General features: G+C 36.6%; 1 protein-coding gene across 28 annotated transcripts in view; it reads right to left on the bottom strand.

The window, feature by feature from the left end:
- NRXN3 (neurexin 3) overlaps window positions 1-13,861 on the bottom strand; it is a 1,014,891-nt gene that overhangs the window by 251,348 nt on the left and 749,682 nt on the right. For all 28 annotated transcript variants that reach the window (XM_042790607.1, XM_042790621.1, XM_042790610.1 and 25 more), the window contains one exon: window positions 12,700-12,881. In XM_042790607.1, the coding sequence (XP_042646541.1) occupies window positions 12,700-12,881 (182 nt within the window). The remainder of the gene's footprint in view (window positions 1-12,699; window positions 12,882-13,861) is intronic.

Genomic DNA, 13,861 nt, shown 5'->3' with positions numbered 1-13,861 from the left:
TGAAGCTCCAAAACTAAACAATGATTTTTCCCATCAGAAAGTGAGCATGTTTGTTATACTGGAAACAAATTCTGATCGGAACAGAAACAAACAAAGATTTTTAAATCAGTTTCATGCAAAAGTTTTTTAACATGTAAGATAGTCTGAACTACATGCCTTTTTCCTACAGATTCAAATCAAAATGAAGTTCACCTCATTTGAAAAAATTAAGGTAATTAACAGTAACCACTGTAGGAGGATCATATTTAATTGGACCCACCTCAAGTTAAGATTTAAAGAAATATAAATTGAAAAACAACCACCTCCTTCCCTTCTCCACAGAAACACAGAGGAGCGCACACAAGAATATGGTGCAAGGGCACAACAGTGAGAACTACATTTCTGCATTAAAAGAAACAGAAAAGACTTGCACATGTAAGGACATATAAGTTCTTTAAAGTAATAAATACAAGAAGATAATTATCCAATCTCACAACCAGACAGAATCAGTAGACTTAGATTTTAACACATCACAGGAAAAACCTTTCAGTGTAAGAAAAATGGACTAAATTCCTCTTGTAAAGCCCTCACAAAACTGTAAGTGTGCAAAATCAAGTCTTAGCAGTAACTGAATGTAATAGTTCTGTAAAACTGTTATCTGCAGAAAGGTGCCGACAGTCCCACACTCCCTGGGATATTGGATGCTACAGAGTACAAGCTTACACACTCAACATGATCAGACTTCCTTCTTGAAATGACCATTCCTGTCCAACTCCAGGTACAATACCAGCCAGAAAACGGCACCTAAAGGGAACCCCTACCTTCCCTTGACAACCTCCTAGTTGCATAGCTTAAATACCTTTCAGCAAGTCCCAGATTTTTTCCACATGTTGCCCAGCTCATTTTACAAGCAAATCCAGTGGCTGCTTTTGAAAGGTTGTATTAACATCTCTGTTCTCTTGTGGAGATACACCTACTTCAATCTGCAGTGCTGCAGCATCTGTTGCCCTCCTGAATTATTGCCCATTGAGGGCCTAGTCACTCTCAAAAGTTTTGGGGTTCAATACACCATTTATGAAAAGATAACCTGCAGATAACAAGAATGTTGGTAAAAAGTGTTTTAGCAATGCACCCAAAGACACAGACTAGATTCTTTCCCCTTAAACTAGTGGGAAATGACTGCAAAGTTAAAGGATCTCATTCCTATCACTAGTTAAAATAGCATACTAGAAGAATGACATGGTTCCCTACAGAACTGATTAATCCCACCACCTCTTTACAGCTGAGCAGCATCACACTAAAGGGTTTTACATGACCCAAAACCTGAAATCCTGTATGTGGTACTGACTTTCAGATGAGATTGTCTAAAAATAATAGAATAAGAGAGACATGATACGATACCAAAGGAAGCCTGAGTCAGTATAAGATACTTTTCTTTGTCATGCTTAATGATTTCTATTACCCAGCTTCCAGAAATCACACTCCTGACATCAGTAATTGACAAGAATAAAGAATAAGCTAAAACAGGGGCTGTGTGCGCTGAAAGTAAATTTGGACAGTCAGAGCTGGTAATATACTTGGTTATCTGGTATATGTAAAAACATGCTTGGCTGATGTTTTACACTGGCCCAAATTATACCAGTTATATGAGGCAGTCAGTCTTTTTCTGTAGGCTGCAAATTGCTTAAACAAAGCACCAGGAATTTAAATGTAGCAGAAAAAAAAGATATGCCAAGATATTTAAGAGAGCCTTCACACTACATAAGCTTTACTTCAACTGGGTTTCAGGCTGTGTGTTTGTAGTCTCCCCCATCCCACTTCTTTTACATAAGGAGATGGAAGAGGAAAATGCCTGTATCATGTATTTAACATAAAAGCCTTTCAAAGCAGCAGGAAGCCCTCAGTTCAATCATGCTTTATGTACTGAAAGGTTAACTAACAGGAGAGGCTTATTAGCACAAATAATACCACTTCAGCCTTGATCCCGACAACACACAAGCTAAGCAAGTTCAGGCCCCATCAGCATTTAAATGCAGAGAAAAAACAAGCAACAACAACAAAAACACTACACACCACCTGCTGCTGTAAAATTGGTCCTCAGATGTCATGAGCAATAGCAGAAGATGTCAGCAACGGCAGCTTTCCAAGGGCACTACCCTCCCCCAGCTGTTGGTATTGAACCACTCTCTGAGGGTGGAGAACGAAGCACTGTGAAGCCTTCTGATTTAAGAAAAGATGAACATTCACAGCCATCCACCTCCAATTCTGAGGCAACAGCTCTAGCTAATTATTTAATCTCTAAGGCCTCAATTTTCTCATTCTATAATGATGTTTGTGTGTACCTGTCAAAGAGATGTTGTGATGTATTTTGACTGTATAGTTGTTTTAAATTTAAATGCATATGTGTATTTTAGGCATTATAATAACTGTTAAGGCAATGTGTCCGAGTAAGAATTGTGCCCCCTTCTTGATAATCTATGGTCAGAGAAACTCAGGAGAACTTGGATATTAGAACTCTAGCCAAACTACAGTTCACTACACTTTCTAGTGAAAATTGTCTCTGCAGTGTCCTGGTAGAATAGGAAAAGGCAGCATTGCCTCTAATTTCCCATGTAAAACTGTGCAGGACTAGTCTTTTATGTTCTTTAGAACAGTTGATTTTCATCTTGGAGTCAGGTGCATATCAGTGATCAAGTTATCTTTTCCCTGCACTGAGTTTTGAAATCCTCTAAAATAAAAGTCATAGAACACACAGTGTGTAACATTGGATTAGATTGAGTTTATATTTTCCTAGTAAGATTCAATAATAAGTTCCTGTTTAAGATATTCTTCCTAGAGGCTTGATAGAGAAACAACTCATGTCGTGGTAGTTGATGCAGTACCAAATAGTTGTTAACCTTTGATGAGAAGGTTACTTCAGATACCAAGCTGGGGTAGATTAAACTGACAATTGCCCTTGTTTAATTGCTTTTGAGTAGTATTCAGTATGTCTGAATGTGCAGTGAGTTATTATCGTACCCTGCTGCTATCCACTAACACGAAGATCAAGAATTTTATTTTACTTTTTTGATGCGACCATTGAGGTGGTGATAAAGGCTTTAATTACAAACAGATTTAATTTAGAATCTATTAGTGCAGTTTATCCAAGCATACAGAAGCAAGATGGGTTGGTCTGAAAAAGCTTCTAAGTTTGGTGCTTCTTGTAAAGGACAAAATTCTGTATTGCAAATTGTTAAAAGTCTACTAACATGAAAGATTTTAGTTTCTTTCAGAATGAACACTAAAAACCTTACACTTATCTCCTTCATGTCTTTGTTATTTCAAGAAAATAACTTCACTGGAGATTGGATTTCTTTCTTTGACCCAGCTGGAAAAAAACCCACACTACTTCACTCCTTTGTATTTAGTATTTAAAAGAAAAATATTAAGAAGTAAAATCTAAACTTTCTCAGCATCGAAAAAAGTTCCAGTATTTCCTTATTTACTCACTCACTGACAAGACTGTGTGACAGAATGTGAAAATCCCAATTATTAGTTCAGAAATACTAAGAGGAGGTACTACAAAACAGTAAAGGCAATTCAGCTCAAGTTTTACTGAAATTATGATACATAATATAGCCCTAGATGACATATTCTACATAAACATTATAGTCATAGTGGAGAGTAAAATAAATATTAAGCAAAACACAATATTTGTTTATGCAGTGTAGAAGAACAAGCAATAATGTAACATTTATTGCTACACGGGGTGTTTGGATAGATACTGTGAGGTACTCTGAGATTTTATCATTTAACACCTAATAGCAATTCAGAGAACCACAACAAATCCTAAACCAAACTTTGACAAATTAAGTAAGTTTCAAGCTTCAGAATGTATTTTAAACAGAGGCTATATATTTAGGGATGAAACTCTTTCATAAGAAAGCCCGTTAAGATTTTTGATTCTAATCAGAAGCATAGTTTTTTTCTGCATTTACACTGAAATACGAGGGTTTGACTTTGCAAGATACAACACTAAAATGGGAAGGTGTGTATTCTGAAAAAATGCTGTTAATTCTGCCTACTATACAATATCATGATCATCTTAGTAGAAATCCACTTGCTTGATGACACAGCTAAGCATTCTCTTCTAAATCAGCAAAGATAGTGTATTTAGTTACCCATATCTTTAAGCCAGATTTCACAAAATTACCCATGTAACTTCCCATTGATTCTTCCTCCATCTCCTCCGAGTCCTAATTTTCACTCTCCGTTGTCCAGCTGAACTCAGTTGTTCTGCAGAGCCAAAGCTCCAAGATTATTTTCAGATTTGTGACTCTAATCAGGCTAACTTGTGGTCCAACTGGCAATTTTACCAATCATGATAACATTGCCCTACTGACTCTTTCTTCCATATCTCTAATCAGCTTCACAACCTTCTATAACAACAGTGAAAGCACTAGGATCTATGAACAAACTATTGCTGAGTGAGGATTTAATGAATCCCTCTATCAAAGCACTGAGCTTCCATGCTGACTGTTTGGAACTAGGGATCTAAAATCCATCATCTTTAGCCACAGGACATCAGTGTGCGATTCCCTGCACCACTGCATTCAGCTACATACATTCATTCATACACCTGGTACAGATACTGGCGACAAAGTGGGGACTGGAACTCAAAAGGTCATTCAGATAACTTAATGGGGCATAGTGCCAAATTGTGGCAGCCATAAACAGGCATGCTGGAGTGAGGAGCTCCTTAACCTTCAAAGGTTTAGTCTCAGTTCATGATCTACTACCACAGAGACTTTTTCCCAAGAGCTAGTAGATAAACAGACCATTCCTATGCATAATGTGAACTAGTTCAAATGTATTAAAAATGGATTTTTAACCACCTTTTCAGAGTAAAAACAGAAGTAAAAATAACACGGTTTAAAACTGGTTTAAAAACTGAAGGTCCAGCTTCTCTCTTTTTTTTTTTTTTTTTTTTTTTCTTCCTTAAAGTTTTCCTTTACTAATTCTTCTGTGATCTATGGAACAATAAATGCAGCATGTACTAACACATGGGACTTAGTATACCCAGAGTTTAGAAAATGACAGGAAAAGACTGAGGGCATTTTGGGACAGGATCCCCAAGTGTTTAAATAGAATGTTTCCATTAAAAAAAAAAATTAAAACATCAGGATCTTTGGCAATTTTACATCAGTCAACAAAACAGCCACTGACATGCATACCTCAAATTTGAGGCTCATTCATATATAGCCTCTCGCAGGCAAAATAACAATGTTGAAGTCTTATACACTTGCCATGTTTTTTTTATGCTATAAACCTGACGTAACTGTCAAGCAGTTATCTTATGTTCCATTTCTTTTATGGATGATCTGCATATAGTAGCCTCTTTGTACATTAAATATTTTCAAAGTACTTGGTCAGAAACAGAGGACCTCTTCCAGTTTAAGACTATGCATGACAGGTTGACCCTGGCCAGTAACTAAGCACCCACCCAGCTGCTTATTCACTTACTCCTCCCAGTGAGATAGGGGAGGAAATAGGAGGGGCAAAGTGAGAAAACCTGTGGATTGAGATAAAGACAGTTTAATAAGCGAAGCAAAGCCTTCACTGCTTCCCATTGGTAGGCAGATATTGAGCCACTTAGTGGTAAGTGGGGCCTCAGCACACGTAATTGTTACTTGGAAAGACACAGGCTGTAACCACTAGCATCCTCTCTTCCTTTCCCTGCATTTTTATTGCTAAGCTCATTTTATGGTATGGAACGTCCCTTCGGTCAATTTGGGTTAGCTGTCCCAGGTGTGTTCCCTTACAAATTGTAGTATACCCCCAGCCTACTCACTGACTTCTGAATTTATTGAGGTTTGTCTTTTAACTTACAAATTAGCCTTTGGGATAATTTTACCATCCCCAGTCAAATATCTTCAATAATATATCATGTGCACTAAATATGTTGTGATAGAGTTAAAAAGGAAACCAACACATTTATAATATATATGAAGTACCAAGGAAGTCATCCCTTCAGCATGCACCACACCTTGTTACACAGAGAGAGAAAATGGATTTGTATCTCTCAGGGGAATGCCTGTTATGCCTTTGGATAGGCTTTTTGTGAAGGAAATATCTATCTTACCCATACCAGCAACACATTGGTCTTCTGCTCACTTTCTTAGCTTTTGGTATTTAAATTACACATCTTATTTTTTTCAGCTATTTCCCCCTTTGGCCAGAGAAGCCATAATTGTGGGCAGTTTTCTGTCCTCTTCCAAAGAAGTTCAAGTAATATAAAAACTTGCCAGTAATTAACTAGAAATTACTTTTCCATCTAAGGAAAAGTAGGAACTGACTATGCATGTTGTTAATCTGCTTCAATATTGATTAACAGAGATACACTTAAATCATCTTCTTGTGATTAACATAAAGCAAAGGAGTGTAAGATGCAAGCCTCAGCTGAAGATGACTGCCATACTAAGCAAAAAGGAAGACGTGACTTACAACATACATTTATTAATATAAATAATTATAGAAAGGAGGTAAACACTTCTGATACGCTCTGTGAGATACTCAGAACCCGTTTGCAATGCAATAGCTTAACACTTGTTAGGGAGTCTCTTAAATTACCCATTGTTGCTAGGAGACAGCACCACCACCCCAATCCTGGTGGTGCCAGCACTCTCTCTGGCCCCCACAGCTAAGCAGAAACCTACTCCATCACACACAGAGGAGGTTCTGCTGGGGAGACAGGATACTTTTTAAGGAACTGCAGTGTATGTATATATATGTCACATCTTATATGAAAACTATCTTGCCAATCCCTAGTTACCTTAAATAACATGCAACTTGTTAGGTTAAAGGCATCCACAACTATTTAGTCGTAACTTCAAGAACTGACAAACCACAGCTACAAATGTTTATAAAAGATACATATGAAGAAATGAAAGACTCTGCTGAATCTTCATATACTAACATTAAATCAGAACCGTTCTCCCACTCCCTCATTCAGCTCATTTGTCATCTTGCCTGGAAGGTTAGCAGTCATGATTTCAAGTCTCCATGAGCATGTTAATCCTCAGATTGCACCCATTAAAGACAGTATATTCAGAAGTCTCTGCCAGAGAACTTACCCCTAACAGAAAGCTACATCCAGATAGTTTTTACGTGTTAATAGTTACAAGAGACCTGCAGAGTACTCCCTCATGTAGGTTGCTAGATTTTGTCTTGGTGGAAAATGTCTTTAGACAGTCTGTTCTTTTAGACCTTCTAAGGATCCAGACAATACCATCTTTTGCTTGAAAGATCATCCTAATTCCTACCCCTTACCAGGAGGCAGTCCGGCCACTGTCGTTCACTAGTAGTTCAGCTCCTCAGCTAAACCTGTTGCACAAAATACTGTCTCCTATACTCAGACAGTCAGTAAACAAGTTCTTGCTTTAACAAAGAAGCCTCTGCTCCACCTCACCTTTTGGTGATCCATTGGCATGCTTCAGTATAAAACATCTTTCAGTGAATATATATTCCATACCAATCTGTAGGGGCTCATAATTTGTATAAATGTAATTAGGAGAAATGTACAGTTCTTTACTGTTTCTTGAATGAAATGAGACATGATAGGCATGCAACACTTTGGAACTGATAATTTCTTATGGGACACTGATGCTTAACCACTTCTGTTTTACTCCAAGAAGTGTATCAAACTCAAAGACACTCTATACTGGTTAAAACCTGGAAAGGCAACAATAATAGCACATCATGTGCATTCTGAACGCACATCAATGCAAACAAGATCAAGATATGGTGGACTGAAATTATTTGTAGCCACAAAAATGAAACTCGAACAAATAGAGTTCTATACAAGAATAAAAAGGGTGGTTTAACATGGTGAAATATACACTTTAAGAGAAAACTATAACACTAAATACAGTAGAGGCAGATAAAAAAAAAATAACCAACAAAACACAAGATAGGAGACAGAAGCAGATCACACAATTTTTTCATGGTATATAGCCTCTGTTGATATACTGACTGCAAAACAAAACGGGCTAGTCTTGAAATCCTCTTATTTCTACTTTCTTGGGTATAAAAAATTTAACCCTTTTAATGCCCACTCTAAATTTGGACTAAGAAAGACTTAAATATTTTGCACAAAGGTGAGTTTGGTTATAGAAAAGTAAAACACAAACTGCTATTATATTATCAGTCTAGCCATTAAGACATTCAGTTCATCATACACCCTCTGTGGTTATACTTTTCCTGATTCCAATTCATGTGCTTCTTCTATATCTGCTTAGTTGATATGGCACTGCAGTTTTGGAGGGAGTCTCCAGGAGACTTTATACAGAGGAGCCAGAATTGTCTCTACAACCATAAAACCCGAACACAGACTTTGGCCAATCACAGTATAACTGAACAAATTTGGGCAAATGTACATATACATTTTCTTCCATTTATACTCATTCTCATTTAGCAATGCCATCTTTAACTCAGGGAAGATGTACTTTTTCTTATATTTATTGCTTAAGAATCAGAATGTCCTACATCCAATCCTGTAGCCTTCAGTTGTAGCCTGGTGCTAAGTCATGGATCCCCATGAGTTTGGGTTAATTTAAGCAGAATTCTTCCCCAAATCACTAACATTTTTGCCCAAACCTAGAGTTTACTGTTCACAAACAATTCAGAAACTGGACCAGTCTCACAACACCATTTTGAACAGCCAGAGGTGAGATGATAGTTTACAGTACACATCAGAATGAAAAGACCACAGAATAAACCAGCAGTGCACAGGAATGGGCAGTTTCTCTCTCCATAGTCACCACAAGTATGATAACAATCATCACCTGCAGCTCTCTTCCTCTCCCCATTTGACTGTTATGATTTTTGCATGTTGTAAATTACTAAATAGGTTTGGTAGTGTAAGGTGAATGAACATACAGAAACATTCAACCACAACTCATACAAGTAGCCTTTTAAGCACCCATTGTAGAAGGCAATTTTCTGGTACAGGTTTGGACTCGGTGCTTTGAATGAATTGTCAGGAAAAAAAGAAATCTCATAAGGACGAATTTGGTGCTATATCAACACTCTCATTCCATGTGATACAGTCTGTTCACACAAACACCTTGTGCTTCATATACGACATTGATCTGGATGGTATGCCATCCATTTTCACAGGGCTGCCACTTTATATTTCATTGTAAATCAGAGGAGAAAATAGTTTCAGAGGCTGTAATTTTTTGTCGTCTAAAACAGTCGTCTTAGTCAATAAATTTCCACAATATCTGAAAGACTCATAATTAAAAAATGAATCCAAACACAACAACCATAAATTAAACAAGAAAATATGTAACTTGTTAATAAGGTATCTTTGTTTTGACTTTAAATTTTACAAATAGAAAGAGATTGTCATGAACACTCCAGAACAGACATGATATTTAAAAAAGCAGGCAAAAATTGAAAAATCTAAGCAGAGTATGAGCTACAATATTTAAAATAGTATCGGATCTCGATAAACCATAACCTATACTATGAATTTGGGATTAAATTTTAGTTTAGTGATGCACATTAGAAAATAAAAATCACCTGGTGGCTTTTGTCACCTGTTATGACCAATAGAATACCCAGGGAAGAGAGAATAGGTCAGAATCCAGTAAATAGCATTGAAAATAAAGTCTGTGACTGGAACATCCAGAAAGGCCCTGAGGAAGAAGCCCCGCCAGTAATCATCCAGGAAAATCCTTGTCACCTTCATCATCATCATCATCATTATTATTATTATTATTGCAATTGTTCCTGAATAAGTCAAGTTGCTAAATATACATAAAATTACATTAATGTTGGGTTTCCCTGTTTTAATACCTATTTGCTCTTTCTCCTACAATTTGCTTTATGGTTTAAGTATTTGTGGTTTTAAAACTTTATTTTATTATCAGTTTAATCTGCTTTCATAGCTCTGATCTACAAATTTACTTCTCCCTTATTTCTATTACAGTTTGATCCATGATGCCTTGTTTCTCTTGGCACTTGAAAATGGCCTAATGGAAGGACAAGATTTTGAAGAAAGGAAGATGGACAGAGTGTTTGAACATGACAGCACAAAGCATGTGGTAGTTTTCAGTCAGTTATATAAGATCTTGGTCTCATGAAAAGCTTGCATGCATTTTGCTAAGTAAGAGGTCCTATATGGTCTTGCATTTCAAGTGTAATTTCAAGATGCACCTTTCATTTCGTATTTTGACTTTTTCCAAAATAATCCTGATGCAAGCTCACCTCTGTGACTTTGAACCATAAACAAAGTCTTACAGACATTCAAGAAGCCATTAACACTTCAAAAGTTCCTCTTCAACTTTTCTATTGTGTGTAACAGCATGAGTCTCAGACTACATTCTTTATTTGAACATTTAGGTAGAGTCAGCGATCTATATGATGAACAGTAACACCATACCCAGAAGAGTACAGCAGCATGCCTTTGCTCCTCATGAATGACTGGCAAATCCTCCTAATCCATCCTGACCACAAAAGAATGAGAGAAATTAAAGCTGAACTAGTTCTATATTTGCTGCTAGCGAACAACTTCAGAGATAAAATTGGCCAAACTACACAGGAAGTAGTCAGAGGAACTTTTAGCATTAATATCAACCACATTAAATAGCTTTGATTTAGATATCTGAAATAATCTGAGACTAGCATCATGCTATTCAGAGTAGTTTGAACAAAATATATTGGGATCAAGCAGAAAAACTTTCATTTCTTTCCTTTCCAAAACTGACTAGAAAGTCATGAACATTTTTTTTCAGTGAATGCTTATGCCTCAGGTTCAATTTGGTTTGTTTCAATCTATCTAGCAAAATTGGTTATAATGTTAAAAAAAAAATAAAATCACTCATTAAAAAGTTCAGATGGACTGATTCTTGAGGGTAGAGTTGATAATATTTGAGACCAAGATATAGAGAAAAACTATGTGCCTTCACCATTACTGCTGAAAAGACTTACTGTGCAAGTTCCTATCTTAATGTAGGATTAAAATTTTCTTTTTTGTACTTGCATCCATTTCCTTCCACTGACTACTGCAAAGAAAAGCCTGACTTCCATATTGTCTGTAACATCCCAGTAGGCAACCAAGAGCAACAAGATCCCATCTTCAAATTCATTCTCTAAGACTGAACAAATTCATATCTCTGCATCTCTCCTCACATGCCAGGCATACTGCTCTCCAGTTAATTGATAACATTTTACACATTGTATTATAATGTTTGAATAATATACATTCTGTTGTCCAAACATATCCAACCACTTTTGCTTAATGTGAGTTATGGAATTCCAACCCATTAGGCTTAACATTGTTCGCTTTTACAAAGTCTTCCAGGGTTTTGTTTTGTTTTGTTTTTAAGAAAGCAAGAAAAACGTTTTCTTTAAAAAATGTCAGGATTTGATCTCACTTTCATTCTAATACAAAACATAAACTAAATATTTGGATATATAGAAAAAAGTGAAAAAACAGAATTGATGACAGTCCAGTGTCTCAAGGCCATATTCTAATCCATTCAAAAAAAAAAAAAATTTACAATAAAATTCAAAATAAAACCACATAAAGTGCTGACAAGGAGCACTAGCCCTGACCCTTGTTTCAGAACCACCCTGCAATGTACCTAGTGCTTCAACATGATTCTGAACATGTCAAACTCCAGCAGCAGATTAGACCCTTGGTCATTCACACTAGGTCTGCTGTGGCCACTGACATTCCTCTGGTTTACTTATATCTTCAGATTCCCATTAAATGTCAACAGCTCCCCAGATCATTCAAAACCTGCAAATGGCGCATTCCCCTTCCACTATGAATTAATGCATAACACATTGGAAATAATCTCAGCTTCAAATAACATGACCAGCTTTTACCTCCAGTAAACTTATTGATTACTTTGTTTGCAAAGGAAAACAAAGCAAAAAACCTCTCCTCTTCCCAAAGCATCACACAAAATAACAAACTCCAAAAGTTTTCAGTTTTAGTGTTCTAATTTTCTCAAACAATTTGACACTCTGTCATAGTAAAATCAAAACACTACATTACACCATCTACCAGGAAGAAAATTAACTCTATCCCAGCAGAAACCAGGACATTCACCCTAAAGCCACTTGCACTCACATTTCCCTATAATATTTGCTCTCACAAAAAAAAAAAAAAAAAGTCTATTTTCTTCTTGCAAAGCCATGTCGTGTTAGCAACATCAAATTCTTATTCTTTTAAACTATCCTGTTAAAGCAAGCATCAGTTATATCAGCTTGAGGATCTATTCAGTTCTCACTTAACTTTCTCAGTGGGGAGAAAAAACCCCTCTATCACTCCATTTAATTCTTTGCCTTCTGAGAATAGTAATACTCTTCATCATAAATTCAGCTGTATTCAAGACTGTGCATATGCCACAGTAGATTAACAATGTTGCAAAATATGTCTGCAATATTTTAATAAATCCTACTGCTATTGAATCTCATAAGGCTTTTTTTTTTTTTTTTTTCGGTTTGTTCCTCCTATCCCCCACCTTTCTTCTGGTGCCAAGATTTGGTTCCCTGTGCACCCATTCAGTAATTCTACACAACCCTAAAGAACTAAGGCAGGTTAATTTGATGAATTCTGAAGATATAATATGACACATACTATTTTAGAGTAAAAATTTTCTTCAAATATATATTTAGTTAACAGAAACCCAGGTCTGGCACAGACATGGGCCTATCTATACTCACTATGTGCAGCTGCAGAAAATCACCAAGCCCAGGGGCACTGTCAATCCGAACAAGAATGCCATCCTTCACTGTTGTGCTGAAGCCCACAGCAAGACGGTCTGTCCTTGTGCTTGGTCTGTCATTAGCTGGCCAGGTGTACAGAATGAGACCTCCACTCTTCCCAAATATATATGTGGCACCAGCTACAAAACACAAAACCAAAGAAAAAAGTATTAGTTATCCATTTCATTTATTTGTTTGCCAACACTGGTAATAACGCTATGACTTTTGAGAAGAAGAATGTAAGTAAGCATATGTTTTCATTAGGTAAAGGGGTGAATTAATGCCTCCTGCTGGCCATGCTGCTGACAGCACACAGGGAAGGCTCCAGGAAAATTGAGTAGATGACGGAAATATCTATTTCCAGACTCAACCAGGTAACAGAAGAGGACAACACATACTAAAATCCTTCTATTTCATGGGAAATGACATTGTGAGCCATCTTTGATATTGGAATCAATTCCATATATAAGACATGCATGAAATCGTGCTTTAGACTGCCCTCTCAAACTTCTCACATATACTTGTCCTTCTAAAAAAATGATGTTTTCCTTCATAGATCAATAGTTCTGGAATGCCTGACACTTCTGATGGAAGGAGATATGAAGGTGAACCAGCTTTTTATCAGATAAAACACATCTGTACCTTCACCATTACACATGGTAACAATATAATTTCTTCCTTATGGAAAGTTCATCATTCAGATGAGCATGGATTCAAGACTCACAGTCACTTCCAGAGAATAATCTAAATGTGCATGTATGGTATTCAGAACATCCTCATCTTCCTATACACATCACAGCAGGGGAACTACAAACACAGAAACAAGCTTCCTCTTAAGTTATAAATCACTCAAGAAATTTCTTCTGTATACAACCTAATGAAGTACATTTTATTAGTTCCTAAATAAAGACAAGCAGCATTTAAGATGAAGTGAAGAGCTTATCAATAATTAATTATTTCACTAATGCTAATATCCCAAGCAATGCCAAATAGGACAGTGATGTTCAGGGGGGAGAAAACAAGCCACACCTGTTCAGAAGTATGGGGTTCAATCTTCTATGTGAATTCAAAGGGAATATTTGGCAGCTCTCCTTGAGCCTGGACTTGTATTCAGCTGAAG

Source organism: Tyto alba, unplaced genomic scaffold (assembly GCF_018691265.1).
Source record: "Tyto alba isolate M040663 unplaced genomic scaffold, T.alba_DEE_v4.0 Super-Scaffold_18, whole genome shotgun sequence".
Classification (NCBI taxonomy): Eukaryota; Metazoa; Chordata; class Aves; order Strigiformes; family Tytonidae; genus Tyto; species Tyto alba.
The sequence above is the reverse complement of the archived record's forward strand: the minus strand, read 5'-3'. Positions and strand labels throughout refer to the sequence as shown.